This window comes from Colletotrichum fructicola (assembly GCF_000319635.2).
Source record: "Colletotrichum fructicola Nara gc5 chromosome Unknown KSG_Nara_v1_contig03, whole genome shotgun sequence".
Classification (NCBI taxonomy): Eukaryota; Fungi; Ascomycota; class Sordariomycetes; order Glomerellales; family Glomerellaceae; genus Colletotrichum; species Colletotrichum fructicola.
The window spans coordinates 457,850-485,203 of record NW_027094053.1 but is presented as its reverse complement, the minus strand read 5'-3'; the positions used below and the strand labels follow the sequence as shown (position 1 = coordinate 485,203).

Here is a 27,354-nt window from a genome sequence, read left to right as displayed (position 1 = left end):
ATCAGAATGTCGTCTGATGTTCTCGGAGCTGGCTGATTGATAGTCTTGTCGACAAGGAGATCCTGGGTTGAGGACTGATTCAAACAACACCTAGCTTCGATGATTCCGCATGAGGTTCCGTCGGTCAGCGTGGCGCCAGCGCCTAATACTTGTCGCTCTCCTTGTTGTGCTGGCAAAAGAATCAGGTATGTTTGGTTCTATTACCGATGGCATCGACTGTATCCATCCCTCTCTTCTCTCTGATACCTGTGGTAAACCAAAATGGACAACAAGGAAGGCTCGCGATCTTCAACAGAGACGTCGACCATGGACGAGGAGAAGCAGATCCTGCTGGAGTCCTCAGAAACCCTGCAGCAGGCGACGTTCAGGCCGAAGCACAGTCCCTTCAGAACAACGCGAGTCGCAATTCCGCTTCTTGTACTGTCCAACATTGCTTTCGTGGCTGCTCTGGGCTTGGTCCTGCGGCCACAGTCGAGTTTCAGCCTGCCGACATGGATGCCGCCCGAGAGAACGGCCAAGAAGCTTTTCATGTACCAGAGCGTGTTTGGGGGAGAACCGGATGCAAAGTCTGAGGAGATGTGGACGAAATTGATTCCGAGTATGTCGCTCTCTCCGTTAGTTGGCACCGATGGGTGTGTGTGTTGCTGACCATGTGGTTCGGTGATAGTGGGCAAGGGCTGGATCAACGTGACGGCCGATACGGATGAGATTCCATATTACCCGGGTATTGATCGGTCTGTTCCCAAGCAAAGGGCACTCGTCGCAGTGTTTCATCAGCTTCATTGCCTTGTAAGCGCAAATTCCGCACTGACGTCGATGGTTGCTGACGTTTGTATCTACCAGTACATGACAAGGTCCGGATACTTCGCCGCGCGAGATGGCAAGTTGAGCACGGTAAACACTACGCATCTCTCCCACTGCTGGGACTATCTGCGGCAGTCAATCATGTGTTCAGGAGATGCTACCTTGGAATGGTTACCACCTAAAGGGGTTGGGAGTACGGGATGGGGATACCAGCACACGTGTAGGGACTACGAGGCGTTGTACATCTACGCCGAACAGCACAGAAGCAGCGATAAGAAGGTCATTCATGAATAGAAAGTTCTTCCTAAGACTGTAACCAAAAAAAGACTAGAACCACAGACATGTGGTGGAGCAACATCTTCCCAAGACCATCTTCTTCGCATAAGTACCGAAGAAGAAACGATCGGGTTTTCAACCATTCCGTTATCCGCCATCTCGGCCACTCAACTTCCCTCCTGCATACCACCCACCAGCACCAGGTTTTAGTGCTGAGAAGGGACCGTCACATCTATACTAACAACACCAATTTCTCCCGACTTAGAAGTCTGACGGGTCAAACTGGAACGTATGGGTGGTGACCTGTACAACAAGGCAACAAACATTAAGAAAACACACATTAACCTGACGTTCATTTCTGAGTCCGACATGCAGGATTTAGGTCATGCCGATGATAAAACTATCTACGATACCAATCTGGACCCGTCGTCATCAATATTGTTGAAGCTGGCCCATGTCCTGCCGCGATGCGCAGTTAAGCATCAAGCAGGCAGTAGTGGCTACTAGTGAACCTTTAGGCGTAATTCATTAATGACATGCATGTCAGCAAGTTCCTGCATCTCAGCAGCTTTCTAATTCAAGCCAAAGTCTCTTGACGTATCTTAATTGGAGCCAGCTCGAGAATGGCTGGGGCAGCGACAAAATGCGCCACATCAGCCACTCTTCTGATTTCCCCACAACACCAAAAAAATTCATCGTGACTCTGGAGAAACGCCAAAAAACATACAACACCGGGCATTCGCCGGTCGTCACCGACCCGACTACTACTCCAGCCCTCACTGGCTTATCTATGGGAGAGCGGACGGGATCCCGAGTTCTCCAGTGGGTATGGTCGTATGTGAAGGACCCAGCACACTAGAGATTTGATATTCGATGTTTGGAGGGCACTGGCGTTTGACGTCAGGTCATCAACGAGACCCAGTAGTTCCTCCCATCTTGGATCTTCTCAAATAAGACACTCTGTCAATTATACAGACTCCTCAACTGTCGTCTCAGATGGCAATTACTGTCCTTGTCCTAGAACTAACGTGGGAGGCACGGAAAGGCTAGCGAAGCTAACGACGTCAGCTTTACACTGAGACATATGCTCCAATCAAGTCTCAATCATATTCCGCCCTATCGTCTCGCTGATCAGGGATTTCTCACTCAACGGCCGAATTCGCCCTCGGCATGAGTATCTAGTGAACATCAACTTGTGGAGTAGACTTCACCCAGCAAGCCCAGCCCAGCCCAAATTGCCTGCCCCCATCACGACTTTCTCGAATACATGAAAACATCTCTGGGAGCAGAGTTTAGCCTTTTGAGAATGCAACAAAGCTCCTAGGAAATTCCTCAACATCCAATGCTCCAGGTACCCAACAACGATTCTCACAAAGGATTACGGCTTCTCCCCAATAACCTCGTGGAAGAGATGTAAAAGGGGAGGAACGACACACAAGCCACAAAAACCGCCCACTAATCAATCAATTGATTATAGTTTACTTCCTGATGAAGGGGCAAGAGTCATGATGAACTAACCTGGATCATATGTCCGGCTTTCTGGTTGATGGGTTTCAAGGCTTGGCCTATGAAGGCCAGGGCACTTGCTTGTAGAAGGAGAGACACCCAACTGCCAGCTGCAACCACTAGCCTCTGTACATTTCTCACAACATCGTTATTGCTGCGCCCCAGAACGTGTAAGAACAACTCGTCTGTCTGTATCAGTTGTAGGATAAGAGCGATCTTTAAAAAGACCGAAGATGTTGCTGCAGACCAAGAAAGCCATATCGCACTGTGTGTTGTGGCATGAACCGCTTTAATTCGTGTGCTTTAGACATATGTGTCAGTGGTATACTGAAGGATGCCAGCGGAAGTGGTGCGATAAGCTTGGGCAGACGGCTTTGGGGAGGCGGGGCCAACAGACGGTCTCGGGGAGATGTGGGGTCAGAGGAGAAGGCGCTGCGGTGCCGGGCGGGCCATTTAGATTCCACCGCCGAGCGGGTTTCATAGTTCCAAATGGACGAGCTCACTGTACCGTCTTTCAGAACTTCGACCCAAGGTATAAATCTGTCCCAAGCTCCCGGACAGCCATTGTCTGATGCAGAGGAGAGCTAGTCATTGAAAACTTTCGCTAACACGATCTAAAGACGGCAGTTCCTCAAAAATCACACTCTCAACCGAAAGAACCACATAGAAGAGCATTTACGATGGCTGCAAACAACTTGGCCTCATTCAAGATATATCTGAAGGCATACAGTGACGCTGAATACGACAAGGTCGGGTCCTATTACCACGAAGACGTGTCGATTCTATTGCCGGACAAGCAATTTGTCAGCGGGCGGGTCAACTTCCTGGAACACTTACGCCGCACGCATGCCATCTTTACAGAAACTTTGAGCATCCGAGCGATCATACTGCAGGCGGAAAGATCGTTTGTCGTTATGGGTGCATTTTTCGAGGCAAAGAAGGACGCTCCGCCTGAGGCCGTCGACGATAAGTCGTTTCGCAAGGGTGAGGTGGCCCATTTTGTTGTGCGGGCATTGTACCAGTGGTCGGAGGGCAAGATAAAAAGTATCGAGTGCGTGATGCGTGACACCACGTTCTTTGAGCCCGGTAGCACGAGTGTTACTGCACTGGTGGAACGGAGTCGACGTATCGCTGATGAAGGAGTGGCTCTTTAGGAGTCGGGCAGTGGGGTTTAACTTGCCAACAATGTCTCTATACCTACACACAGGGCATAGAAGGCAGCCAAAAGTCAATGCATTAGATGCATCTCTGCTACTATATGCCCCCATTACTGAGAAAACAGTCTGGCGGTTACTCAGTCTATTGAATATGACAAACATAATCAAGAAGCGCTCTGCTTTAGAACCTCCTTGATCGGCAGATGAGCCTCCACATCAAGTATGCTCTGGCACGTTCCTCTCGTTGTAATCCTAAGTAGTGAGTCTCGTGACTGTTCTTGGATGGCACTCGCCCGAGGCCTTCGCACACTATCCCACAATCTCAGCATCTCCGGGATATGGCTGGGATCGTCCACATCAGCGAGGAGGTCACATAGACCATCGGCGTCTTCAAGTGCCTGGTTTGCCCCTTGGCCTTGGTACGGGACCATGGCATGAGCTGCGTCGCCAATCACTACTGTTTTCCCTTTGAAGTAAGATTGGAGAGGCTTGACATCTCGAACTTGAAATAGCTTTAAAGAGGATGCGTGACTGAATCGAAAACGTATTAGCTCAAGCTCCTGTGGTGCAAGGTGGGCATGAAGGGTCCTTACCAAACAACTTCAGTGAGCCAGTAAGGAAACCCCTGCAGTGCCCTCAACAGGTCATCTGTGCTTCCATTTGCCGTCCAAGAGTGGCTCAGAGTTCCAGAGTTGTGGACGAAAGAGTCGGGTATGCCAATGGCAAAATTGACTTGGGTGAAATCGCGGCATGGATAGACCACAATATGCCGCAGATCTCCGTTGCCGGCAGTGAAGATGCTGCCGAGGACTCCCTCTGGGCTATCCCTCAAAATGACTAGCGCTTCGTGATCTTTGGCCATGGCGACTTTCACAGTTTCAATCGGTAGATCAAAGCGGAATAACGACACTCCTGAAGGGATGGGTTCGGGATGGTCTGAAACGATGATGGGTCGAGTTCGGGAGTGGATCCCATCGGCTCCTACACAAAAGAATCAGCCACGCCGGCAAGAGTGTGAAGTATTACACTAACCGATGACCAAATCAGTGCGTCGGCATGTTCCATCAGCAAAGTGTATTGCTCCGATCTCAGGCTCGACGGTCGTAACATTGGCGTCGAAGACCACCTCGATCGGTGCCAATGTCTCATCTACAACGGCGAGTCTTCGCAGTAATGCCTCACGAAGATCTTGGCGGACCAAGAGCCACAAAGGGACTTCTCCATCAGCTGGCTTTGGCATCAGAGCGACGCTCGTTTCTTTCCCCTTCATATTGAATGTTCGATAACCTGCGGCCATTACACCCTTGACGTCTTTTCTGTGAATACCAAGTTTCTGTAAGACCGTGACGCCATGGTCGCGGATTCCGAAGCCAGCCGAAGGCTCCTGCAAATGAGCTGCTCGACGTTCGTAAACCGTAACTGCGTACTGGGGACAGCGTCGAAGAGCCACAGCTATGGCAAGACCTCCTATGCCTGCGCCAACTACGGCGACGTGAATCTTGGATTCCGATGGAGACATGATTCTTGTTCAAATGCTACGTAGAATGTGACGGGAGAGGAATGGTTGCCTGTTGCTGAAAAGTGCTAGCTGTCTCTATGCTATATGGTTCATCGGGTGTCTGTCATTTATATCAAGAGGTGACGGGCTTATCGGAGATCAAAGAGACGGATCGGAACTTGTTTGAGCTGCGAAGCCGATCAGCGCCAAGCCCCCGTACCGGCGAATTCATCTTGTATCTCCTTCACAGATGGACCAGATGAATGGCAGGGTCTGCAATGGATGATATCACTGTCTAACGCGTTGGTTGGAGCGGCAGGTAGTATCTTACCCGAAAAGCTGCCGAGATTTCGATTTCTCTCATGTTTCCCTAAGTAGTTATACTAGAACCCACACAAGAATTACGATTGACCATCTTATAATTGTGCGCCGTCGTGTAACTGGCGTATCGACAGATACACTGTCTCAAAGGTCCGAAGTCAGAGAAGACATAGCAGATAATATCTTCCGTTGAAACGATACGTCCCTGGATTAATCCACCTAGTTCTTCCAGGCTGTACAAATGAGCCGCCAGGACGAAGTTCTACTCTCGCCTTCAGGATCACTCAAAACATGTGCAAGCAATGATGTAAAGGCTTTCAGTTGGCTGCCAGGAGTATAAGGGGTCGTCAAACGGGTTGTTGTTCGTGACGGCGCAGACATCTTCGACCATTTCACCCGAGACCTCTTCGTTTGCCATCTTGCACTAATATGAAGCCATTTTACATTTCTAATTCCTTATCACGTGTCACCAATATTTCTCGTACTGTCGCTGTAGAGCCGGAGAGCATTGCCTCAACTCCTAGCAACATTATGCTTGAGCTTGGCGGCTGATGGGAGACGCCGAAGTCTGAACATGTCAGTCACAGAACTAACGTATCGCCATACGCCAATCGACCGCCTGGGTCACATCGGGGCACGGGCGGTCATGTCAGTTTGGGCTGGTGTGAAGGCGGGGAAGACGGACTGCAGGAGCTAAGGTGCACTCGGTAACTTATTTCCGAGTCGAGTAGTGGATAACCGAGACAGCAAGGACAGCGGAGAGCACGGGAACTTGAAAGACGTCCGTCTTCCGAGACCCTGGGGACATTCAAAGAAAGGTTATTTCAAACCAGGGAGGAACCTCACTGTGACAGCTGCGCCTAATCGGTACATAGTACATTGTAATGGCTACGAGCATTCGCAAAGGCGTCTCTTCAGCAAGTATAAGGTACCAAACAGACGAAAAATCTTTGCTGCCAAAACAAATATCCATGACAACTGCCAAAGGAGATACACCTGTCCCGCTGTTACTTGGACCTGGGTGCAACCTGGCTAGCGTCCTCCTGAAGTATAGTTCCCAGCGACCAGTAAATCAATTCAAATTGGCCAGATTGGCCAGAGGCATTTGTCGGTCTCTCTTTCTGGGTTGTACCTTCACGTAGAAGTTCACAGGCTTTACAAAGAATGCGTTGAAGGTTTTCCAAGATCCGCTCGGCGTGGCCGCTGCACCTTCAAGCTTAAAGTCAAAGTCGCGCACAATCCTGGGGATAAGCTTCGATATCTCAAGGATGGAGATGTTTTTGCCCAAGCAGGTTCGTGACCCCAAGCCGAACTGCCATAAGAATACGTCAGCCACCAGCAGATACGTAACAGCAGGGAATAAAGTTCAGTTCATCTTACCGGTGTCCAATTTCTGTTCATAACTGACAACTTGGTCTCGTCACTAACGAGCCAGCGATCCGGCCGGAAGTGGTCAGCGTCATCACCGAACAAAACCTTGTCCCGATGTTGAACCCAGCTGTTGATGCCAACGACTGCCTGCGAAGGGAGTAGAGAGCGTTAGCAACAAGAAAGCGACTAACAGGAAATGATCAATACAAAGCTTACCCCTTCAGGAAAGAACCTTCCACCAATCGAGGCACCACCTTCAGGCACAGCTCGTTCCAACGGTAATCCAACCGCTGGGTGCACACGCAAGGCCTCTTTAATAACAGCTTGAAGGTAGGGCATTCTCTGGCTCTCCATGAACGTAGGTGCTTCCGAAAGCTCACCACGGCTAGTGAACTCATCGATTTCTTGACGCAGCTTCCTCATACTCTCTGGACTTTTTAATAAGTTGTAAAGGATAGCCGATAGGCTGAGGCCAGTGGTGTCGGATCCAGCAAACATGTTGGCTGCGCAGCCTGCGAGGACATACTCGTTGGTGAAGTTGGGATCGCTGGAATGCTTGGCCAGAAATTTGGTGAGGAAGCTTTCCTTGGCAGCCGCCCCATCTTCTTGGCCACGTACGTCAACAACCAACTTTGGAGAGGCCCGTTCAGCGTCGATTATCTTCTGGGTGAAATTCGGCACAAATGTAACTGACCCATCTCCAAAGAAACGTTCGAAGACGCTCAATAGTACCATCGCATACTTATGCAAGGAAGGGAAAACGCCAACCAAGCTAGCATGTACGAGGGCCATATTGATATTCTTCATTACGCTAGAAATGTCTTCCCCCCGGTCTAAGAACCCAAGACGTTTCCCGTAAGTCATCATCGCGATAGCATCGAATGCAAAGCATTGAAACCAGTGACCGAAGTCAGCTGCGATTCCAGCTTTTGAAAACTCGTCGAGTCGTTGACAGAACAGTGCGCCGCATTCGTCCAAGTAGGGTTCGTAATGGACGAGAGAAGTCATCGAGTAGGCGCTAGAGTAGAACCGCCTAGAATAGGCGTGGCGCTTGATGTCTTGTTCCGCAAAGATGTTCACCCTTCGACTATCAGGCGTCGTTGCGATATACCAGTCTGACTTGCGGAACTGCGTGGCGTGGCCGTAGATTGTCTTGGTTGATTCCGCATCATTGATGCTATATCGGTTTGGACCGTAACGGACGATCGGGCCTGACGGAAGCATGAAACGGTTAGGATTTGCGGGGTACATGGCAGATTGGCCTTACCATATTGTTCATGCAGTTGTAGGTTGACCTTTTCGAAGCTGCCCTGCTTAACACGATAGAGGTACCAAAGATCAGTCAAGCGTGCTAGGGGCGGTCCAGGTACTGATCTCAAGGGACTTCTTATCCACTTGATTAAGGCGACCGTGAATTTGGCAAAGAATGCGAATGTCGCAATGACCAAGAAAAGTTGGACATTCATCACGAGAAAGAGTTGTGCGTATGGAACAAGTTGCACAGGTCGGGGTTGGGCAGTAAAACTCAAGATTGCAAGAGAAAACTGATCTAGATATAAGAAGAGAGATCCCCTGCGGAAGGCGGGCGGACGGACACTTATTATGGTCTCATGGGAAATATGAGGCTTCAACGGCTTAGTCGATGATTCATAGTCACGAGTCATAAACAGACTTGAAATTCTTATTAGTAGTACACCTTTACAATGCCTGTAAGTACACCAATAAAGGCATCCCAAAGGTTCGCTTAGTCCTTGCGGGGCTTGATCATCGGTGTACAATCAATTGGGTACGAGCCACGGCGCCTAGGCCATGGCTCGGCGCGGCCAACTCGGGCTTGACGAACGCCCGAGAATACCGATGGCTCTATTTTCCGATCAACAGCGGCGCTTATGACATAGTCAAGGCTGCAGGAGCTTGCGCGAAACTATGTCTCAGGAAGTGATAGTGTCGGAACTTGAACTACAGTAGTGGAGGCCAGGCGCACCGCCATACAGGGCAGACCTAACAGGACTCCAAGGTAGCTCTAGAAGCATATGTAGTAGGCATTTCAAGCTTTCCATAATGACCTTGGTGATGATTTTCCATCCATGCATTCATCGTCAAGCAATTCATTCCAATTATTCACCACCTTGTGATGATTGCAACTCCGCAATCCATAGAGTATGCAGGTAGGTCATTTGAGCTTTCCCTCATGACCAATCGCTTAGAAAGGCCTTCCGTACGTCACGTGCGTGCCAGCGCTCTACTGTGATAAGCAGTAAAGTCGATCTCGTGCTACAGATCAGGCTGCACTGATATCTTCAGCGATGACGCCCGAACGCAACCCTACCCCTCATCGCCTAAGGACCCGCTTCCTGCTCCTCTGATAGTTCCGGGCCAATCTATATTCAGGCAACTGATGCGTTCCATCCCATAAGACACAATGAGCTTTGGCTTCGGCGTGGGTGATTTCATAGCGGTCTTCGACAAGGCAAAGAAGTACAAAGACCGCTTTAGAGACGCTCCAGATCATTTGGACTCTCTCAATCGCGAGTAAGTACGCCGAGGACAATTCAGCTCAGGCCTGTTGCTTACCTGTTATAAACAGAATCACGGCACTTTGCGCAGTGCTCCAGGGCATTGATCTCATCAAGGACGATTTGGACGACTATGAAACCCACGCCCTGGAGGCCCCTGTGAGGGAGTGTTCGAAGCTTCTGAACGAAATCGAGAGTTTATTCAAAGCCGATGATCATTCGAGTCAGCAATCTAAAGTCAGCAGGCTCAAGCGCATCAAATTAGACGTGGATCAGGTACAGAAGCTTCGACTGAGAGTTTCGCTGAATGTTCAGCTTCTACATGTTGTAAAACAGTTCAAAGACAGGTCAGTATACGGCCTGAACTTCTGGTGACGTGATGGAAGACAGACAACAAGCTTCTAACGACGGTGGACAACAGCCATGCCATCAAAGTCATTGGAGACCAAGTGAGTACTTTGAAAGACGACTCCGCGAACCAACAGAGACAAAAATTTCTCGAGTGGCTTGACCGCGACAACTACTACCCACAATACCGGAAGCACCTCGAACGAAGACAACAAGGCTCTTGTCAGTGGTTTCTAGAGTCAACCGGTGTTCAGACATGGATAGCCAATAAGGGCGACGGTCTTCTATGCCACGGTATACCGGGTTGTGGCAAGACTGTCATATCATCGATTGTAATCGATCACCTGTTTCGGCAATTTGAGCGCGATAAAAATATCGGCATACTGTTCATTTTCTGCGATGCCCAGGACCAGGAGGAGGGGACATTTCATCGCTATGTTTCCAACGTAACAAAGCAGCTGGTCCAGGCGCAAAGCGAGATCCCTGCCAGCGTACGGGAGTTGTACGAGATGCACCAAAAGCTTCACAGTTCCCGTAGAGAAAAGGAAACAGTCGATCTACTCTTCCGCCTGGCAACTACCTGTACCAGTCGCCTGTTCATTATCATCGACGGCTTGGATGAGTGCCAACCTAATGTGCTGCGGAAGTTGATACAATGGATTTCCCAGTTACAACGGGACGGGGAAGCTAATGTGCTCTTGACTACGCGGCCAATTCCTGAAATTGTAAACGATGCGAAATTGAGTCGCTGCCGGTATTTCGAGATCCGGGCTCGGGACGATGATGTGCGACAGTTTGTTTCAAGCAGCATACCGAGTATGAGGTTTAAGGAGCGGGACGACCCTCTTCTCCAGAAAGAGATTACAAGCGTTATTTCGAAAAGAGCCGAAGGAATGTCAGTGCAGAGGTCTCCGCCACCAACTTTGTCTTGTAACTAATTGGCCTAGGTTCCTCTTGGCTGAGCTCATGGTTGAATCGGTGAAGGACATGCGCACGCCGAGACAAGTGCGGAAAGCCCTGTATGGCGCGCCTCGGAGATACACCGAGTACTACAATGATGCCTGGATGAGAGTCAAAAAGCAGAACGAGACCGACGCCAGGCTTGCTATGAGCGTCATTTCATGGGTCGTGTGCGCCAAAAGGCCCTTGGGGATCGCAGAGCTCCAGCATGCTCTTGCAACTGAAGACGAAGAGCAAATCTACGAGGATAACATCTTTTCAGTAGAGGACATTCTATCTGCCTGCCTTGGACTGGTGCGCGTAGATGCCCACTCAAATGTCCGCCTTGTTCACCAGACTAATGTGGAATTTTTCGAAGCCGAGAAGAACAACGCCGGATTTTTTCAGAGCGAAGACGCTGAGATGGCAAGCATATGTGTGCGCTATCTCTCTTTTGACCAAACTCGACGGTCTGCAGAACGGTACAGTGGCGAACTTCAAAATATCCATTTCGGACACACACTTGATAAGAACATCCCTTTTGGGCAATATGCGGCCGAGCACTGGGGAGACCACGCTCGAGACGCTCGGCGGTTTCCTTATTGTGTCTGGGAGTTTCTTGACAACCCAGCGGCCCTTGCCACATCTTGGAAAATGTTTACAAAAGCGCGTACGGGGAAGGTTCCTCTTAAAAGAGCTCATATAGCTGCATTGTTCGGGATATTGCATGTTTTCGAGGGACGGTTCTTGACGCCAGAGGAAACATTCGCGTACGAAGGTGACCCTCGAAGAATGCCGCTCTACTTCGCCGTACGAGAGGGTCATGCGGATGTTGTCAAGCTACTCCTTGACTCACCCGCTCTTCTGCGTCAATTGAGGGTGCCTGAAACCTTTCACGAAAACGTTTTCCATTCTCAAAACCCAGCCCCTCATTCAGCGATTCGCGCGATGCTTGCGGAAGCTGTTGAAGTCCGCTCCGCTACAACAGTTGATGTACTAATCAAATTCTGCGCTCGAGAACAGCTTCGGGCGGAGGTCCCCAGAGAAACCTGGCCACTCGTTGATCGAGCTTCACGGGAGGACACATCAGTACTCAAAGCGCTTGTAGGCCAGCACAATACTGCAGAGGGCTTCAGCATAGAGACAATAGCGGAATTGGGTCTTCAGATCGAGCCGTCTTTGGTTTCGTACACACCCTTGCTATATGCCGCCTCGAAAGGAAACGTCGGCGTTGTTGAGCTCCTTTGGCGCATTGGGGCGAATCTCGAGGCACGCGATGGTCTGGGAAAAACTCCTTTACGCTGCGCTGTCGAATCTGGACGATTAGATGTGGTCATCAGACTGCACAATTACGGAGCCAAAGTTGACGTTGAAGGCAGAGAAGAACCCCTTCTTTCGCTTGCGGCAAGATCAGGCAACGTCGATGTCGTGTACTACGTGATCAACAATTTGGGTCAGAACCCAAACGAAAAAAACGTCCACAATCATTTGCCGGTACAATCGGCATTGTCAAGTTTAGAGCGCTGTTATTCCTTGAGTAGGCTACGAGACGAGTCCGTTGAAAGACATGAAGAAGTCGTCAAGGTGTTCCTATCAAAGCTGGACATCGATAACCCCCAGTCTATGTACCAATCTGATTTGCAATTGGCACTCGAAAACCAAAGTCCGAGCCTACCGCACTATGTGGCTTCCGAAATGATCAAAAACTCGAATCCAAGCGACCCTCAACCTCTTTACCATTCTATCATGCGACAAGCCATCATGTATGGCAAGTGCGATATCGTAGACTTGTTGATAAGTCATGCGGACTTTGACATAAATAGGAGAAGTGAGAACGATACGACTGCATTGGAAATAGCGCAAGAGTATGGATTCCGCAGGATATGTGAGACTCTACTAAATGGTGGCGCTGTCTCTGGTGACATCGAGACATTGCCTACAGGGCTGCAAAGGGTGAAGATACCTGGGGGATGGTATTACTGGAAAAGGCGACGCTGACCTATGCGAATCTCAAGAGACCTTTGCGCGTGCTCAAAGGTAGAAACTCTTTCCGCCAAGCTTGAAGCTAGACAGGAAAGTCCATCAAATGCTAGGGACAATGCATTGGGTGATATTGCAAACGGGTGACGTTATGAATAATGTTAACTTTATCTACTGAAGTTGCTAGCGTTGTCTATAGGGCTGAACATCACCAGCGTAGCATCGCACAAATGACTCGTAAGGAATTATAGGATAAACCTTCTATGCTACCACCAGGCACTTCAGACTTTTCCCCACCCTTCCTTAGACACCATACGCGGGGATGGATGAAGGTCAAAGCAGACCAAGAATAAAAAGACAAGGTCGCAGACTATTCACGGTAATCGTAGAGACAGGGAAGATTACGCTTGGCCATTGAGAATGACGACCGACGGGGTCTCATCTACAATTGAGGATCATGTGGGTATGGTCTACCCTAAGACGATCGTGTCTGAGAACAAACTCCCACTAATCTCCCGACTTCTAGCCATTCATGGATGATTCCTAGCTTGTCTTCCCTCCCGTCGTCGCTCAGCAAGAAAACTGGAAGCAGGATTGGTTGATGTCGCGGGGGCAGCAAACGTTGGTGTTTTGGTAGCACGTTCCACATCCACCTTGGCAAATGGAGTAAGCGCAGTTTTGTCGGATTTCAAGGTGATTAAGCTCGGCAGAGTCCCTCGCGTAAGTCTTGAGAGCCGGGTTGGCGCTGACCAGCGCGATGAGCGTAGCGAAGAACAGGAACTTCATTCTGTGTAGTGTTAGAAATGTCGTTGGGACAGTGCGAGAGTTGAGTCGTTTTTCGCGTACCTGGCGAACTTGAAATGGATCGCAGTTCAGAGATAACAAAAGCGTACTAAGTTAGAGTGGCGTTGAGGGTGTTGTAACTTTGGCTCACACTTGGATGAACTTGAAATTTATAGATGGAACTTGAGGAAATGATCAGTAAGTCCCCGAGCAATTGTGCTAGTAATCGGATTTGATTAGTTGTTGTCATGGGGCAATTAATCAATCATACTTTCCTAGAAGTGTATCCCGTCGGGCTGTACGAGACGCTCGTACACCTCTGGTGGAGTAGAAACAATGAATATCCTTATGTAATCGGCATAAATCTGAGGAGCACACCGAAACAGAGCAATTCTTCACAACCAACGGAGTAATCCAGAGTAGATGCTTGGATTTGGGGTAAAACTGGATCATAAGGTGGGTAAGGCTCTCGGGCTTTATGCGGAAGCCGACGGGATAGTTGGGAACCTGGAAGTCAAATAGATCAGCTCTTGGTTCCTCATTGAAGATCTCAGCCATAAACTGATCCGTCTCAATTGAATCAACTCCACACATCGCAGGTCCAGTCTGGCGCATCCATCACCGGCTGGGTACCCGTCTACGCCGCCGACGAGTCCCACTTTTGCCCGCCCTGGACGCCACCGGAAGAGCATAACGTGATCCCCGCGCGTCTCTCGCCGTATGGAGCGTGACCCTCAGTCGGAGAACACGTCTTCCGCTTTGCAGACCCGGTCTGCTTCCGAGAGGATCAAGACACACCGGCCGAAGTGGATGTGTCCCCCGGATGATTGGCACCCGATGCCGACGCACAATCACATCATGGAGTGGGGCTGACGCCGGGCTTCAGCTGAATAGGTCCATCACCTTGACAGAGTGATTCACAGTGATCACAGATTGTGGCTGGGATCGCTGAACCACGGAACGCTCAACATGGCTGCTGTCAATTTGGCGAACACATCAGAACCTTCATGATGTAGTCTTCTAGCTCGTCACCACTCATCATGAACGAGACATGCACTCACCGAATATTCACCAGCAAAGACACCTAACAGCAGCCAAACATGCGCAGGTGCAGCTTCCCCTGAAAGTCGGTAATCTCGGAGCCAAACAGGCGGCGAGGAAAATCACACCACAAACACACCACCGGGAAGTGGGTCGCCCGGGGTGAGGGCGTTCTCAAAAACGGGTCTCAATCGCCTGCTCTTCAGCTGCGAACCGTTCAAGTCTGATGGTAAAAACACTCAAAGTTGATCAATTCCCGTCTCCAGATTCGCCAATCTGATCAATTCTCCATTTTGACCAATGGAAGTGTCAGAGTCCAAATGTCATTCGTATTCGGTTTGGCGGTCCCCTGAGGGCCTGGATTCGCTGGAAAACATGCAAGTTGTCGTACCACACCAGAGCGGATGCCGATGAATTTTTATCGTGCCATCGGCGTCTGCACACCCCTGCCACACACGCCGCTTTCTTCCAGAAAAAAGGGACATGTTCCAAAGCCCGCCAACAGAAGGAAGCAATTTCTCCACTGCGGCGCGTTGATTTATATACTTCTTTCGCCCCCTTTGCTGTCGGAGTTGTTCGCATCTCGAAATCAAAGTTGCGTTGCGCATTTGTGTTTTGTGTGTTTCCCGTCATTCCTTTGCAGCAGAGGTTGCGTCCGATACCATGGCGACCTCAGTAACTTGGTAGGTCACCACGAGTCGCACCGAATCGAAAGAGTCGCATCGAGCTTACACAACTCCTACAGGAACGCCACCGTCGTGTTCCCCAACCAGACCGCCTCTCACCAGAGCTACCTCGGCGTCCTCGACGACGTCAACAGGTACAATGTCCAGCTCAACACCTTTGAGCGCCTCTGGGCAGCTTGGTACCTGTGGATGCAGAACGACATCCTCGCAACGGGCATCATGACCTTCGTTATGCACGAGGTCGTCTACTTCGGCCGCAGTCTGCCTTGGATCATAATCGACGCGATCCCCTATTTCCGTAGATGGAAGATTCAACAGGTATGCTCCATCCATGCTCCACGGAGGAGGAGGATCCTCATCACCACAAACACCGGAGTCCGACCCGGGCTTTGAAGGACCTGTCGACTAACTCATCAAACCCACAGCAAAAAATCCCCACATGGAAGGAGCAATTCGAATGCGGCGCCCTCGTCCTCTTCAGCCACTTCACCGTCGAACTCCCCCAAATCTGGCTCTTCCACCCCATTGCGACCTGGTGCGGCCTTGACTATGGCGTACCCTTCCCGCCAGCGTGGAAGATGGCCTACCAGATCGCGATCTTCTTCGTTCTCGAAGATACCTGGCACTACTGGATGCATCGCGGCGCCCACTGGCCGCCGTTGTACAAGGCCGTACACAAGATGCACCACTACTATTCCGCCCCATTCGGCATGACCGCTGAATACGCCTCCCCGATCGAGGTCATGTTCCTCGGCCTCGGTACTGTCGGTTCGCCTATCCTCTGGGTGTTCATCACCAAGGACCTGCACCTGTTCACGATGTACCTCTGGATCGTGCTGCGCCTGTTCCAGGCCATCGACTCGCACTCCGGATACGACTTCCCCTGGTCCCTGAGACATTTCCTCCCCTTCTGGGCCGGAGCCGAGCACCACGATGTGCACCACGAGAAGTTTATCGGAAACTATGCGTCGAGCTTCAGGTGGTGGGATTATATCATGGACACGGAGGCCGGTGCCGAAGCCCACCAGCGCAGGCGCGAGGCCAGGATCGCCAAGGCGAAGAAGGCGCAGTAAATCGATTCTACTCAATCGGCTGGTCGTCAGGTGTGACCAGTAAAAGAGCTAGATTGGTCCTGAAGTGGCATAGTCGTCGCCGATGTGAATCGGCCTTCATTCTTTTACGGCCTGCGACGACTTTTATGATGAATTGTAATTGCATTAGACTTACATATTAATACGACGATCGCTCCTTATCATGTAATGAGCGTTATCAATATTGGAATAAGCCTTCATGAATATCTGCTTATTGCAGCCTAGTCTGAGGCCATGTCGCTAACGACCCCTCATTGGCGGCAGTGCACATGTTCAAAAGCTGACTCGCCCCTCAAGAGGGTCATGGCGTATTGTTTCTCTAGGCATCACCCATCTGAAACACCAAAAGCTCAGCGGTATGCCGGCACTTGGGGTAACGAATATGAACAACGAGATCAACATGGCGAAGCTGAGTCTAGGTGGTAAGCTGGCAATATCTCTGGAGAATCTCCCGACCGAGCTCATTCACCGCATCGCATCGTACTGCGATGTCGCCGACGTCCACGCCCTCACCTGCGTGTCCCGCGCTATCCGCATGTCATGCAGCAATCCCTTTGTTTTTCAAGCTCAGTTCTGCCACCATGTAAGAGCCAATTACCACAGACACAATTGCTTCATCTTACAGACTTACCAGGCACCCGATCCCGAATCTAAAACAATCCCCAACAAGTATACGCTGGCGCACATTGTCAACAGCGCCTTGATCAGCCGCCCCGAATCCGACGCGGGAACTATCTGGTCCCACCTCGCCGCTGTCGCCTCAACCCTCCCAAACCTCTCAGACGAACTCGATGAACTCATGCTCCCCTACCGAGCAGTGTCTTGGCAATCCGCCGGGAGCGTCAAGCTCCCCAGCTCCGAACTCCTCCGGAAGACCCAAGCTTTGATCGGCACATTCTCCACTTTCGCCGTCCTTGGCTGTAAGCTCTCGCTCATCCCCTGTTGACCCCCTCGCTAACATGAGAGTGAAGACATCCCTTCGATTGATCTAGGAGTCGCCGCAGCGACGACAGGTCTTCTCATAACCCTCACGGATCCGCACAACTGGGCCTCGTACATCCACGTCTTACCCCAGATCAACAGGCTCGTGCGGCAACAAGCTTTCGTCCTCGCGCTAGGTTTGCTACAGACTCAGGTCCTGAACAACTTAGGCATCATGGCATACCACCTCTCCAAGATGGCAACCTGGGACGACACGCACACCGCCTTCCACCGCTTCAAGACGTCGTGGGAAGGGAGGCAGACGGCCGCGTTGTTGGTGCAGGTCCTGCTTGCGCACCTGCTCCGAAGCAGCTTCTCAGCAAGGCCGGCGAGCGAATATCTGCCGTCTCCGCGGAAGCTCCCGCTGGCGATGGTGCATGATGAAGCGGGAAGTGCGATTGTGCCGCTGCCGGACCCGTTGTCGCCGGAGCAGGCTGAGCGAAGGCTCACGGCGTTTTCATCGACTGGGTCATGGGACCGGTGGAACCGGAGGTACGTCCGCCACCTAACAGAAGAAATGGAGGATGGAGAGTGGTATGGATACTTCACTTGGGACACAGCGCGCAATCAAGCGCCGTTTCTCGAGACTGGTCCGATTGAGAACATACGGTTCAGGTTTGGTGCTAAGGAGTCCGCTGATGGCACAATCGAGGTCATTGCCGATAATTGCAAAGAGCCGTCTGGTCTGTTTGCTCTTCACGGTGAAGTTGATACGTTGCTGCAGAGCATCATGCTAAAGAAAATCAGCCCAAGGGGGGTTGAGTGCAATTATCGTGGTTGGTTCACTCCATTAGGTATTGCGGGAACCATGAATCCATCGCCATGGGGCTTGCCAGGGTGGTTCTGGATTTGGAAGAAGGAATGGATGGAGGACACTCCGTGTAAATGATTTTGATAGTGCTTTACAACGGTGATTATACATAACCACGAAGCTTATGAATTCGCGATGGATTCTCATTTTGATCCAGCATTCAAGACGATAGGACGCGTCCAGGTTCACCATCAGGCCCTGGGTGCCAGGTACACATTCACAGGTCCCTTCTGCCACAAAATATAAACCTCGCTCTCATCATACCACTTCTGGATGTCTTCTGTGGCACGGATGTCAAAATTCCAGATCAACCTGGCCAAGATCAGGCGCATCTCTGCGTTGGCAAGACTAGGTAAAGACGGAACATGTGTAAGCAAAGGCTCGATGAAAGGGGAACGGAGTTCAACGCAAATAAACAACGTACTTCTTTCCAATACAGTTTCGGGGGCCAATTGAGAAAGGCTGCAGAGCTTTCTTCGCATCGTTGGCAAACCTCGGGTCATCCAGCCACCGTTCAGGGATGAATTCCTCTGCTCTGGCGAAATGGTCGGGATTGTGGTAGACAGCCCATTGCCATACGTCGATGGTTGTCTAAGATGAGGATTCAAGTCAGCTCAAACACCGTCTCACTACCCATAAACATTCCAGCAGAAAGATGTCTTACCCCTTGCGGAACAAACTCGCCCAGAATATCGTCGCCCCCTTCTCCGGCCATACGCGGGCTGGAACTGGGAACGGGAGGATACAGCCTCATGCTCTCATCCAGCACAGCCGACATATACGTGAGATTTTGGACGCTGAGCATGTCAATCTGGTCCTCGCTTTCGAATGCTGACCTGACTTCGTCGTTGAGCTTCGCCAAGGCGTTGGGATTGGTTGCCAAGAAAAAGGTGGCGGCGGACAGCAATGTGGCCGTCGTCTCAGAGCCAGCGACAATCAAAACGAACGCATTCGACGTGAGCTCCTCGAAAGTTATCGTCTGTAAATGATCAGAACCAGATCTCTACATCAGCTCTTATTGCATTTCAAACTTACAGCACCGGCCGATTCAGACTTTCTGATCATAGCATCGATAAAATCAGGACGACTGGTCCCAAGATCCAGCCTCTTCCGCAGCTTCTCTCTAGACAACTCTTTGTTCTCTGCAAACTTGGTAACCAGGCTGCGAGGGACAGTCATCATAAGCAAAGGCCCCACCCATGAAAGTCGTCTGCTGCTAGTCAGGAAAGCTATGTTTTTGATACTTTTGAAGATGATGTCGACCCATGGGTGATACGTCTCGCTCTCCAAACACCCAAACGGCTCGCCGAACGCCAAATCGCCAATAACGTCAAACGTCGTGAAGTTAAACCACCTCTCGACATCGACCGGACGAGATCCACCTTGCGATGTTTCTCGAAGTTTCTCAAAGAGTTTGTCGACGTATTGCTTGATGATGGGCTGCTGTGCCAGCATGGTCTGAGCTGAGAACCCGTGGGCGAGGGCCCGGCGGAAGCGTTGATGGTCTGCACGATTGGAGCCGATGATGTTGTCGCGATTGGGGATGGAGTTAAGCAGGTCTTTGGGGTTCTCGCCTGTCTTGCGGTGGCCGCGCACATCCTGCATGCCGTCGGGGTGGTTGACGGATATGTGGGTTGGACCGACCCGGACGAAAGGGCCGTACTGCTGATGGAGCTTCAAGATCTTTCGATGACCGTTGCCGGAGATGTAGAGGCGTACGTAAGGGATATAGGACACTGCCCAGAGCTTGGGACCCGGGAACTTGCGCAGAGGGCTGAAGAAAAGTTGGTAGATGGCGTAGCCGAGGAGATAGGCCAGGAGCTGTGAATCGTCGTGAGTGGCGACTCATCTACTTGACTGCGATAGAAGAGCTTACAGAACCAGCTGTGACAATTGGTGCCATCACTGCCAGGGAGAGTCCCCCAGCTCGATTTTCCCAGTGTGGCAACATCGCGGATTTGGAAATCTCGAAGGCGACCAGACTTTGGTGGTAGGATATTGGAAAATGAACGTCCAGTTAAGGCAGCCACCAACGGTTGCGACCTGAACTTTACCTCTTCAGCGCCACGGATCATGGCCTTTTTACTTCAGATTAACGCCATCTGATGTGGGGTTCATCGGGTTCTGATACCCTCCGTACGGAGCCCTTCCGTCGATCATCAAGCGGATTTCGGCACCAGACATATGCACCGTAGTCGCGGAGTTGTAATCGATACTACGGCGAATTTGAAACACCACTCAAATTGCATCGAATAGCAGCACAATTCACATGGACTTAAGAAAAAAGCCCGCTTTATCAACGATCCATGCATGAAGTAATGCCGCTAACCGCCCCGGAGCGGGCTTCTCCGCGCGGGGCCGGTCGGCGCTTGAACAAGTGCCGAAGCCGAAGAGCGAGCTGGAGATCGTTTACATTTCACCAGTTGCCAATCCGGCACGTCATATTGGTTGATACGTCTTCATCTCTTTCGTATAAATCCGTCCAATTCTCTAGCTACCGTCTGAGTATGATCAATGTGGTTCGTCCGGTGCAGCCAAATACATGCGTTCATTTGATGGCAGGGCCAGCCCACTTATTGGGACAGGGGTTTGCATGGAGGTGAGCCGGGTGGCTGCGCTTGGTCAAACACCATGTTCTCGTGATAAATCGTGATAATGAGCTGGTGTAACAACCAGCATCCCCAAAGCCAATGGACGAAATATCAATTGGGGAATCGGGCCGTATTTTCTTTTCGATTGCTGCAAGGGGAGAATTCACTCACCCAATTCGCTTTGACTTGGGCTCACTAGCCTCACAATCTGCCAAGCACTCTCATTTTAAATAGCATGTAGTCAGCAGAAGCGAGCCCAAAGTCACTTATTTGCTCGTTTCTTTTCGCCCTACGGCGATGGAAAGCAACCGATGTTACTCAAATGATGCGCCGATGCGGCACGATGTATCCCAAATTGGCTTACTTTCAGCTTTTTCTACCAGGGCATGTTGAATTGCTGAGGCGAAGGATTCATCGTAGGGGTCTCGACTGGATTCAGCCTGTAGGCTTATGATGGGTCTGGCCTCATTCGCGATGCTTAAAATGACGCGACTGCCGCCTACATGTGGTGGGTTTCTTCTCTCGCTACCCACATCTTCACTCATTTTTTTGTTTCTTCGAATTCAGGTATCGCGCTCGCAGTAATTTCACAATCCCTTTCAAACGCAAATCACAATAACGAAGATGTCGCGCTACATTCTCCCGGTCGTCGCAGCCGCCGGTCTGGCCCTCGCCAAGACAGATATCGACGGCTGCACCTCATTCACCTCCACGGTCACCGTCCGCACCGAGATCGGCTACGGCAACACGTATGAGACGGTCATCTGGTACGTCCCGGACACCCTCGAGATCTGCCGAGGCGTCGACTGCGGCGGCGGTCGTGCCCCGCCCCGTAAGGTTCCCGGGTGCCCCATGTACTCCGGCACGGAAACCGTAACAGCGAGCTTTCTGTCCACAGATCCGGCCGCCCCGGTAAGCACAGTGGTCACCGTTACACCTACGAAGACTAGCACCGTTGCGCTTGTGACGGTGACATCGACTGAGAGCGGGGCAACGGAAGCGGGCGCTTCGGAGACGGGCTCGAGCCCATCGGCATCTGGCGGCAGCGTCGAAGCTACCACCGTTCCTACGACAAGCGTATCGGTAGCGACGGAGACTACGGGCGGAAGTGCTACTGGCACCGGAAGCGGCGCGGCAGCCTCGGGGACGGAGACACCGGCGGGAGCGGGGCCGACGGCAAGGGCTGGCGTAGCCGCTGCGCTGGGTGTTGCCGCTGCTGTTGCGCTTCTTTGAGGGTTAGAGGATCATGGGAGATACCTGCAATAAAGGCGGAGGAATGCACGTAGTAATGTTAATCACAGTTTGGCGAATACGTGCTGTATGACGGGTCACTGAGATGTATCGGGGTTCTAATTTAAGCATCCAGCTCGCCAAGATGTCAACAAGGTTATGGTCTTCCACAAGGCTTCATTCGTCCGATCTTTCAGAAATACAAAGTATAACATGAGTTGAAGGCGGAGTAATCACAAGCAAATGAGCCGCGAGACTAATGCTGATGCGCAGAAAGGATTGCCCATAAACTTGAGCGACGCGCGACCCGCGACAGATCAAGTAAACTGATCCCCCAAGCACACCAAAATGTCGAAGCCTACAGTCATCCTCGTCCATGGAGCCTGGCACTCCCCTGCTCACTATCGGGAGTTCCTAGATATCCTCGAGAAGAAAGGATACCCGTGCGTCTGTCCGAGCTTGCCGTCTGGCGGCAACCCCTCTCCGGAAAACCCGCCAGATGCAGATGTTCGGTGTATCAGGGAGACGATCCAAGAATTGGCGGACCAGGGAAAGGAGATCATTGGCATCGCACACTCATACGGCGGCATCATTGCCACTGAGGCATTCGCCGGATTTGGCGTCAAGACTCGAGCAGCCGAGGGCAAGGCTGGCGGCGTGAAGTGGCTCGTGTACTGCTGTGCCTTTATCATGGAGGGGAATGAGACCATGTATGACATAGCTTCGCCAGAGTTGCTGCCGTGGCAGACTGTCGAGGTAAGCCACTGCACTAGCTTCACTGTATGATTTACTCTGACTTTTGAAGGGGAGTTTGATATGCTTCACCCAAGGTTATGACATGGGCGCTCTCTTCTACTCGGATTTGTCGAAGGAAGACCAGCAGAAATGGGCAGGCTTGATGACGCGCTTCCCCAAAGCGTGCGCAAACTACGCCACCAAAAGGAAGGCTTACGAAGGCATTGACACAACGTACATCTACTGCGAAGAGGATGCTTTGTTTTCTGTGGTCGCACAGAGGATCTTGGTGGGCAGAGTGAGAGAGCGTGGCTTCGAGATTAAAGAGGAAAGTTTACCGGCAGGGCACTTTCCGATGTTGAGCATGCCAGATAAACTGGCGAAGATCATCTTCAACCTACCTCTTCGAGGGTCGAAGCTATGACCTCCATCCATCTCGTGTAGTGTAGTACAATGGACGAAAATATCCGATACTTTGATCCTGAAAATCCTCCCGTCTCGTGCCTGAGTCTGAATACTACCGAGACAGGAACACTTTGAGATGCAAGGCTGCATCAAATTCTTATGCTCCTTGGACGATCATACGAGATGAACACGATTGGCATCAATGGGCTTAGTCCATGTGGAGTTTGTCAGAGGCAACCCACTTGTGATGCTATTCGCTACCATTAAACCAGCCCAGTCAGTACGGATTACAAGGCGGATTCAGGAATCTTTATGCCGAGTTTCTTCGCCGTCCTCTCAATCCGGCCAACCTTAAGTCCCCGGAACCCCTCACCGCCACGCTTGAGCCATACTGGTCTGGGCCATTTAGACTTTCGGCACAGTGGAGGGGGCATGAACGACGGCATCAGACGAGACCCCGAGAGCGAGTGCAGGAATAAACATGAGCCGGCCGGACCGCCGACCCCCCGCTCCGCGCGAACACAATCTCCACATCGCCAACTCCCCGGCCCCGGCTCCATATGCAGTCTAGGTTTCAAAATCCTGGGGTGAGGCAATTCACGACACGTCTTACGCGCGGTTAATCCCATCCTACCATGGATCTCGGATGATGGACCCTGAAGCCGTGATTCGATGCCGGCACGCTGGGAGATCAGCCGGGGAGGGGGTGGGTGCTTTGCTCAAGGCTGATTTGACGTGTGACATGCATCTGCTGTCGTATTTTCGGGTTCTCCAAGGGTCAGTTGTACGACGCGGTCTGTCTTGCGCCGTCTGATGGGTATCATGCCGTGTCGCTCTTCGGGCTCCGGGCGAGCGCCGTGTCGGGATAGGAAGCTTTGGCCGTGCCGGGCTTACAACAATTCTGTATTCATGCAGCAGAGACCGGAGGGGCATGTATATAAGCCTCTTCCTCCCCGTCTGCTCTACATAACCCCGACAGAATCACAACTAGCAGCATCATTCACATCATCTTCGATAACCTCAACCACAAACACAACTCAGCATCAAACCCGACTCCAGTCAGACCAATCAACGCCAACATGCCTTACATCGTCGCCGTTACTCCTAACATTCCTCCCGCCGACAAGGACGACTTCCTCGGACACTGGCCCGCGATCAAGGCCGACATCGCCAAGCAGCCTGGTGTTCTTGGTGTTTCCGGCGGCGAGGTAATTGGAGAGAACTTTGGACCGGTGTCTGAGTTTAAGTTCTTCCAGACCATGGGTAATCACCTCATATTTCGTCAAGCAACGTAAGATGTTTGAACAGTGCAGTAACATGTGATTTAGCATTCGCGTCGGCAGAAGACGAAAAGGCCTTCGCCGACTCTGCGTGGGCCAAGGAGCATTTCCAGAAAGCCGCAGCGAAGATGGGCGCACCTCCGTTGATCAGGAAATTCCAAACCAGCGAATTCCCAGCGGACAAGCCCAAGGCCTTGACCCAGTTCACGTTTCTCGAGTTGGCGGATGGTAGCCAGCATGAAGGAGCGAAGCAGGCGTGGATGGATCTTGTTGCTGCGATCGGCGGCAATTCAATGGGTGGTGCAAGCGCTGACGACGGTCCGACGACCGGCCTTGGTGTTCTTGGGTGGGACAGCAGAGATGTAAGAACCCACAAAGTTCCAGATGTCTAGAGAGAACGAAGCTAACAAGTTGAATAGCAAGCTATTGAGGTATACAAGAAGCCTGAGGTATCGGCTGCCTGGGACAAGTACAAGACTTTCGGAAAGGTTATCACCATTCTGGTGAAGCTTGAGGCATAGGTGAATGCCATGTGTACATATCACACAAGGTAGCCCTGGCACCAGACAGACTACCTAGTAGATGTCCTGCGAAATGCAGAAATATTAGGCGGATTCTTACGGTGAATTAAGTAGGCTCGGTGAATGTTAGCTTAGACTCAGGCATCACAACAGGCAACCAAGTCTCTATGGAGTGTTCACCATATTCACTGACGATGCCTAAACCTCCACTTCAGTATTTAAACCCCGGTCTGGAAGGGACTCAAGGCCAAGAGTGGAGAGCAGACCAATTTCATAGACACCTTTACACCACAACCTTACAATACCCTCAACACCAAACTTCATCAACATGTCTTCCGGCGGTGGTTCCAGCAGCAATAACGGCTCAGGCTCAAATCAGTACGGCTCTGGTGGCTATTCCAAGAATGACTCTTTTGCTTGGGGGTCTAAGGGCCAGTCCTCCTCTGGTACTTACATCGACAACAAGGGTTACAAGAGAAACACCAGGGACGACTCTTACACCTACGAGTACCCTCCCAGGATGTACAACCCCGACGGCAGTGTTAAGCATTCCTAATCTCAATTTGGGATGAGCAGCAAAGATGCGGTAAAGAGGACGACCTTCAACGGTTCCATTCTTTCTTGAGATACCATGCACTTAGAGTAGTTTTGCCAGAGCAATACAACAGTCATATACCCTGAACTCAAATGCAATTGCACTACCGCACGCGTGGAGACTCCGAATTATATCCTGCAGGGCTTTCCACTTCATCAAATACGAAATGATCTGCCCATAGGCAGAATCTTTCACACTATAGATAGATTAGGAGCCTCTATTGATTGTGATCCGCTCCTCGTTACCTAGGACTCTCCATCCACATGGTCCTGATTGACAACCCTCGCTGCAGTGTGCTTGTGTCCTGCCACAGAAGCCAGCCTGACTACAACAGCCTCCTTGGGACCACGACCCACATATGGTGCCCTTGTGTGTTAGTCCAGACGTTCCGTCAGTTGTCTCTCCTCCACTGATGCAATCGCCGGACTGACATCCGCTACCGCAATGAGCATCGCTGTTTCCACACCATCCAGCACTGAAGATATGTTGTTAGTGAGCAGCGCTCCCAGCTTAGCCTGGATCAGACAAAGCATTCAATGAAAGGGTAGGCGAACCTTGAGCAACAGTTGCCCTGAGGCCAATCTCCACAGATTGTGTTTCCATTTGCGTGGCCACAAGTACCGTTCGTAGTGTTTGTAGGTTCCAGGCCACTGGTGTTTGTCAGAATCGACGACCCAGATTTGATGCCAGGCTGCTAGAATGCTTCTTACCTTCCGGCACCTGAGTTGAAGTCCACACTCCATGCCATGGTTCCACCAAAACACTGATTATCTGCCCACGCCTTCTTCTCCTTGATTGTATCAGCATTATCGTACCCAACCACTGATCATCCCATGTGATTTTCTTCATCATGGCGTCTGACATGTACTTCGGCGTTAAGCCCTTCTACTCAACTAACTGGTCGATCTCGACCAACGACATGACTCCGTCGCTGTTAGTGCAGACGCCGGCGTTGCTAGGGCCCTTGAAAGAGCACTCGAGGTCGTTGCAGCTCTGGTCAGTGACCGTGTATCCGCGCCCGTAAAGCGCAACACCAAAGTTGATCTTCGAGGGATCCAGCTCTGCAAACCACAAGGGGAGGTCGTCGGTGACTATGTCGCGGATATCGGCCTGGCCACAAACGATGGAACCGAGTGTCTTGACGTCTTGGTCCCAGAAGCCGTGGAGATCTTTGAGTTGGAGCACAATAAGCCAGGGAAGCATACTAAGGGAATGACGAAAGAATCATCAGATCAACTCTAAACTCACCATATGCAATGAAGCCAAAAAAAAGTTCACATAAGGCTCCATTGCCTTTGCATTAAAATAGCGTAGATACCAGTAGTCAGGCGCGAGTGTTAGACTAATGCCGTATGCGCCATTGAAAGCAGCATGCATCTACTGGACGAGATAAGGTATACGAGGTTCTGGGTGTTCTCCGGATTGCCTCCGCCCTCGAAGGCGACGGGATACTCGCAGTCAATGTCAACACCTTGGAATCGAGAAACATGATGCCCCTTCCAGCAATACCAACGACCGCCAGCACGAATTCGACCATACCAAGTTCCATACCTGGGCGTTGAAGGTTGACCGGACAAAGTCCAATTGGACGGACCAAACAATCCAGTGCATGTGAACACATGAATTGATGATTCACGAATACCATATGTGACCTATAATGATAGTACCCAGGGCTTATGGATGGCGAAAAGTTTGACGAGGTCAAGGGAAGCGACGTTGGCACCGAGAACGAGTGGTCACTTCTTGCGGCCCAGGCATATTACCCAGTTCTTAATGTTGCCATTGGGACGAATTTTCCTGGTCATGGCACTGTCAGTGACTCAACCTCAACTGGACTGGATACTGGAATGGTGGTCAACTATGTAGCGGTCTTCGTTTCGGAGTAGCA

The 27,354-nt window shown here is 51.1% G+C and overlaps 14 protein-coding genes across 14 annotated transcripts; 9 read left to right on the top strand and 5 right to left on the bottom strand.

Moving 5' to 3' along the window:
- Positions 1-261: 261 nt before the first annotated feature.
- Positions 262-1,098, top strand: ustYa-7 (Oxidase ustYa; the record flags this gene model as incomplete). The annotated part of the gene is made up of 3 exons (XM_032029687.1): positions 262-598; positions 668-789; positions 844-1,098. 3 exons carry the CDS (start codon positions 262-264, stop codon positions 1,096-1,098), a joined length of 714 nt encoding a protein of 237 aa, XP_031893430.1.
- A 2,168-nt stretch (positions 1,099-3,266) lies between these two features.
- Positions 3,267-3,740, top strand: CGGC5_v004903 (uncharacterized protein; the record flags this gene model as incomplete). Its single annotated transcript, XM_032029676.1, has 1 exon — positions 3,267-3,740. The coding sequence occupies one exon, from the start codon at positions 3,267-3,269 to the stop codon at positions 3,738-3,740; it is 474 nt and encodes a 157-aa protein (XP_031893244.1).
- A 167-nt stretch (positions 3,741-3,907) lies between these two features.
- nahG-1 (Salicylate hydroxylase) lies at positions 3,908-5,262 on the bottom strand (the record flags this gene model as incomplete). Its single annotated transcript, XM_032029665.1, has 3 exons — positions 3,908-4,274; positions 4,337-4,724; positions 4,776-5,262. 3 exons carry the CDS (start codon positions 5,260-5,262, stop codon positions 3,908-3,910), a joined length of 1,242 nt encoding a protein of 413 aa, XP_031893431.1.
- Positions 5,263-6,634: 1,372 nt separating this feature from the next.
- Positions 6,635-8,184, bottom strand: PDA6-1-2 (Pisatin demethylase; the record flags this gene model as incomplete). The annotated part of the gene is made up of 3 exons (XM_032029643.2): positions 6,635-6,874; positions 6,943-7,080; positions 7,150-8,184. 3 exons carry the CDS (start codon positions 8,182-8,184, stop codon positions 6,635-6,637), a joined length of 1,413 nt encoding a protein of 470 aa, XP_031893427.2.
- Positions 8,185-9,355: 1,171 nt separating this feature from the next.
- CGGC5_v004900 (uncharacterized protein) lies at positions 9,356-11,442 on the top strand (the record flags this gene model as incomplete). The annotated part of the gene is made up of 5 exons (XM_032029632.1): positions 9,356-9,465; positions 9,521-9,796; positions 9,871-10,692; positions 10,745-11,051; positions 11,116-11,442. The coding sequence occupies 5 exons, from the start codon at positions 9,356-9,358 to the stop codon at positions 11,440-11,442; spliced, it is 1,842 nt and encodes a 613-aa protein (XP_031893238.1).
- A 1,844-nt stretch (positions 11,443-13,286) lies between these two features.
- Positions 13,287-14,093, bottom strand: CGGC5_v004899 (uncharacterized protein; the record flags this gene model as incomplete). The annotated part of the gene is made up of 4 exons (XM_032029621.2): positions 13,287-13,503; positions 13,563-13,570; positions 13,651-13,681; positions 13,771-14,093. 4 exons carry the CDS (start codon positions 14,091-14,093, stop codon positions 13,287-13,289), a joined length of 579 nt encoding a protein of 192 aa, XP_031893428.2.
- Positions 14,094-15,203: 1,110 nt separating this feature from the next.
- CGGC5_v004898 (Methylsterol monooxygenase) lies at positions 15,204-16,299 on the top strand (the record flags this gene model as incomplete). Its single annotated transcript, XM_032029609.1, has 3 exons — positions 15,204-15,223; positions 15,286-15,544; positions 15,652-16,299. The coding sequence occupies 3 exons, from the start codon at positions 15,204-15,206 to the stop codon at positions 16,297-16,299; spliced, it is 927 nt and encodes a 308-aa protein (XP_031893098.1).
- A 400-nt stretch (positions 16,300-16,699) lies between these two features.
- On the top strand, positions 16,700-18,187 carry CGGC5_v004897 (uncharacterized protein; the record flags this gene model as incomplete). The annotated part of the gene is made up of 3 exons (XM_032029598.1): positions 16,700-16,900; positions 16,952-17,237; positions 17,289-18,187. The coding sequence occupies 3 exons, from the start codon at positions 16,700-16,702 to the stop codon at positions 18,185-18,187; spliced, it is 1,386 nt and encodes a 461-aa protein (XP_031892932.1).
- A 113-nt stretch (positions 18,188-18,300) lies between these two features.
- On the bottom strand, positions 18,301-20,012 carry CGGC5_v004896 (Trichothecene C-15 hydroxylase; the record flags this gene model as incomplete). The annotated part of the gene is made up of 5 exons (XM_032029587.1): positions 18,301-18,457; positions 18,534-18,700; positions 18,774-19,088; positions 19,145-19,930; positions 19,986-20,012. The coding sequence occupies 5 exons, from the start codon at positions 20,010-20,012 to the stop codon at positions 18,301-18,303; spliced, it is 1,452 nt and encodes a 483-aa protein (XP_031892929.1).
- Positions 20,013-21,324: 1,312 nt separating this feature from the next.
- On the top strand, positions 21,325-21,933 carry CGGC5_v004895 (uncharacterized protein; the record flags this gene model as incomplete). The annotated part of the gene is made up of 1 exon (XM_032029576.1): positions 21,325-21,933. The coding sequence occupies one exon, from the start codon at positions 21,325-21,327 to the stop codon at positions 21,931-21,933; it is 609 nt and encodes a 202-aa protein (XP_031892928.1).
- Positions 21,934-22,278: 345 nt separating this feature from the next.
- CGGC5_v004894 (uncharacterized protein) lies at positions 22,279-23,089 on the top strand (the record flags this gene model as incomplete). Its single annotated transcript, XM_032029566.1, has 2 exons — positions 22,279-22,686; positions 22,736-23,089. 2 exons carry the CDS (start codon positions 22,279-22,281, stop codon positions 23,087-23,089), a joined length of 762 nt encoding a protein of 253 aa, XP_031892931.1.
- A 1,060-nt stretch (positions 23,090-24,149) lies between these two features.
- Positions 24,150-24,871, top strand: CGGC5_v004893 (uncharacterized protein; the record flags this gene model as incomplete). Its single annotated transcript, XM_032029555.1, has 3 exons — positions 24,150-24,333; positions 24,399-24,712; positions 24,770-24,871. The coding sequence occupies 3 exons, from the start codon at positions 24,150-24,152 to the stop codon at positions 24,869-24,871; spliced, it is 600 nt and encodes a 199-aa protein (XP_031892930.1).
- A 328-nt stretch (positions 24,872-25,199) lies between these two features.
- On the top strand, positions 25,200-25,427 carry CGGC5_v004892 (uncharacterized protein; the record flags this gene model as incomplete). Its single annotated transcript, XM_032029544.1, has 1 exon — positions 25,200-25,427. The coding sequence occupies one exon, from the start codon at positions 25,200-25,202 to the stop codon at positions 25,425-25,427; it is 228 nt and encodes a 75-aa protein (XP_031893163.1).
- A 924-nt stretch (positions 25,428-26,351) lies between these two features.
- CGGC5_v004891 (uncharacterized protein) lies at positions 26,352-26,669 on the bottom strand (the record flags this gene model as incomplete). The annotated part of the gene is made up of 1 exon (XM_032029522.1): positions 26,352-26,669. The coding sequence occupies one exon, from the start codon at positions 26,667-26,669 to the stop codon at positions 26,352-26,354; it is 318 nt and encodes a 105-aa protein (XP_031892927.1).
- Positions 26,670-27,354: the final 685 nt, after the last annotated feature.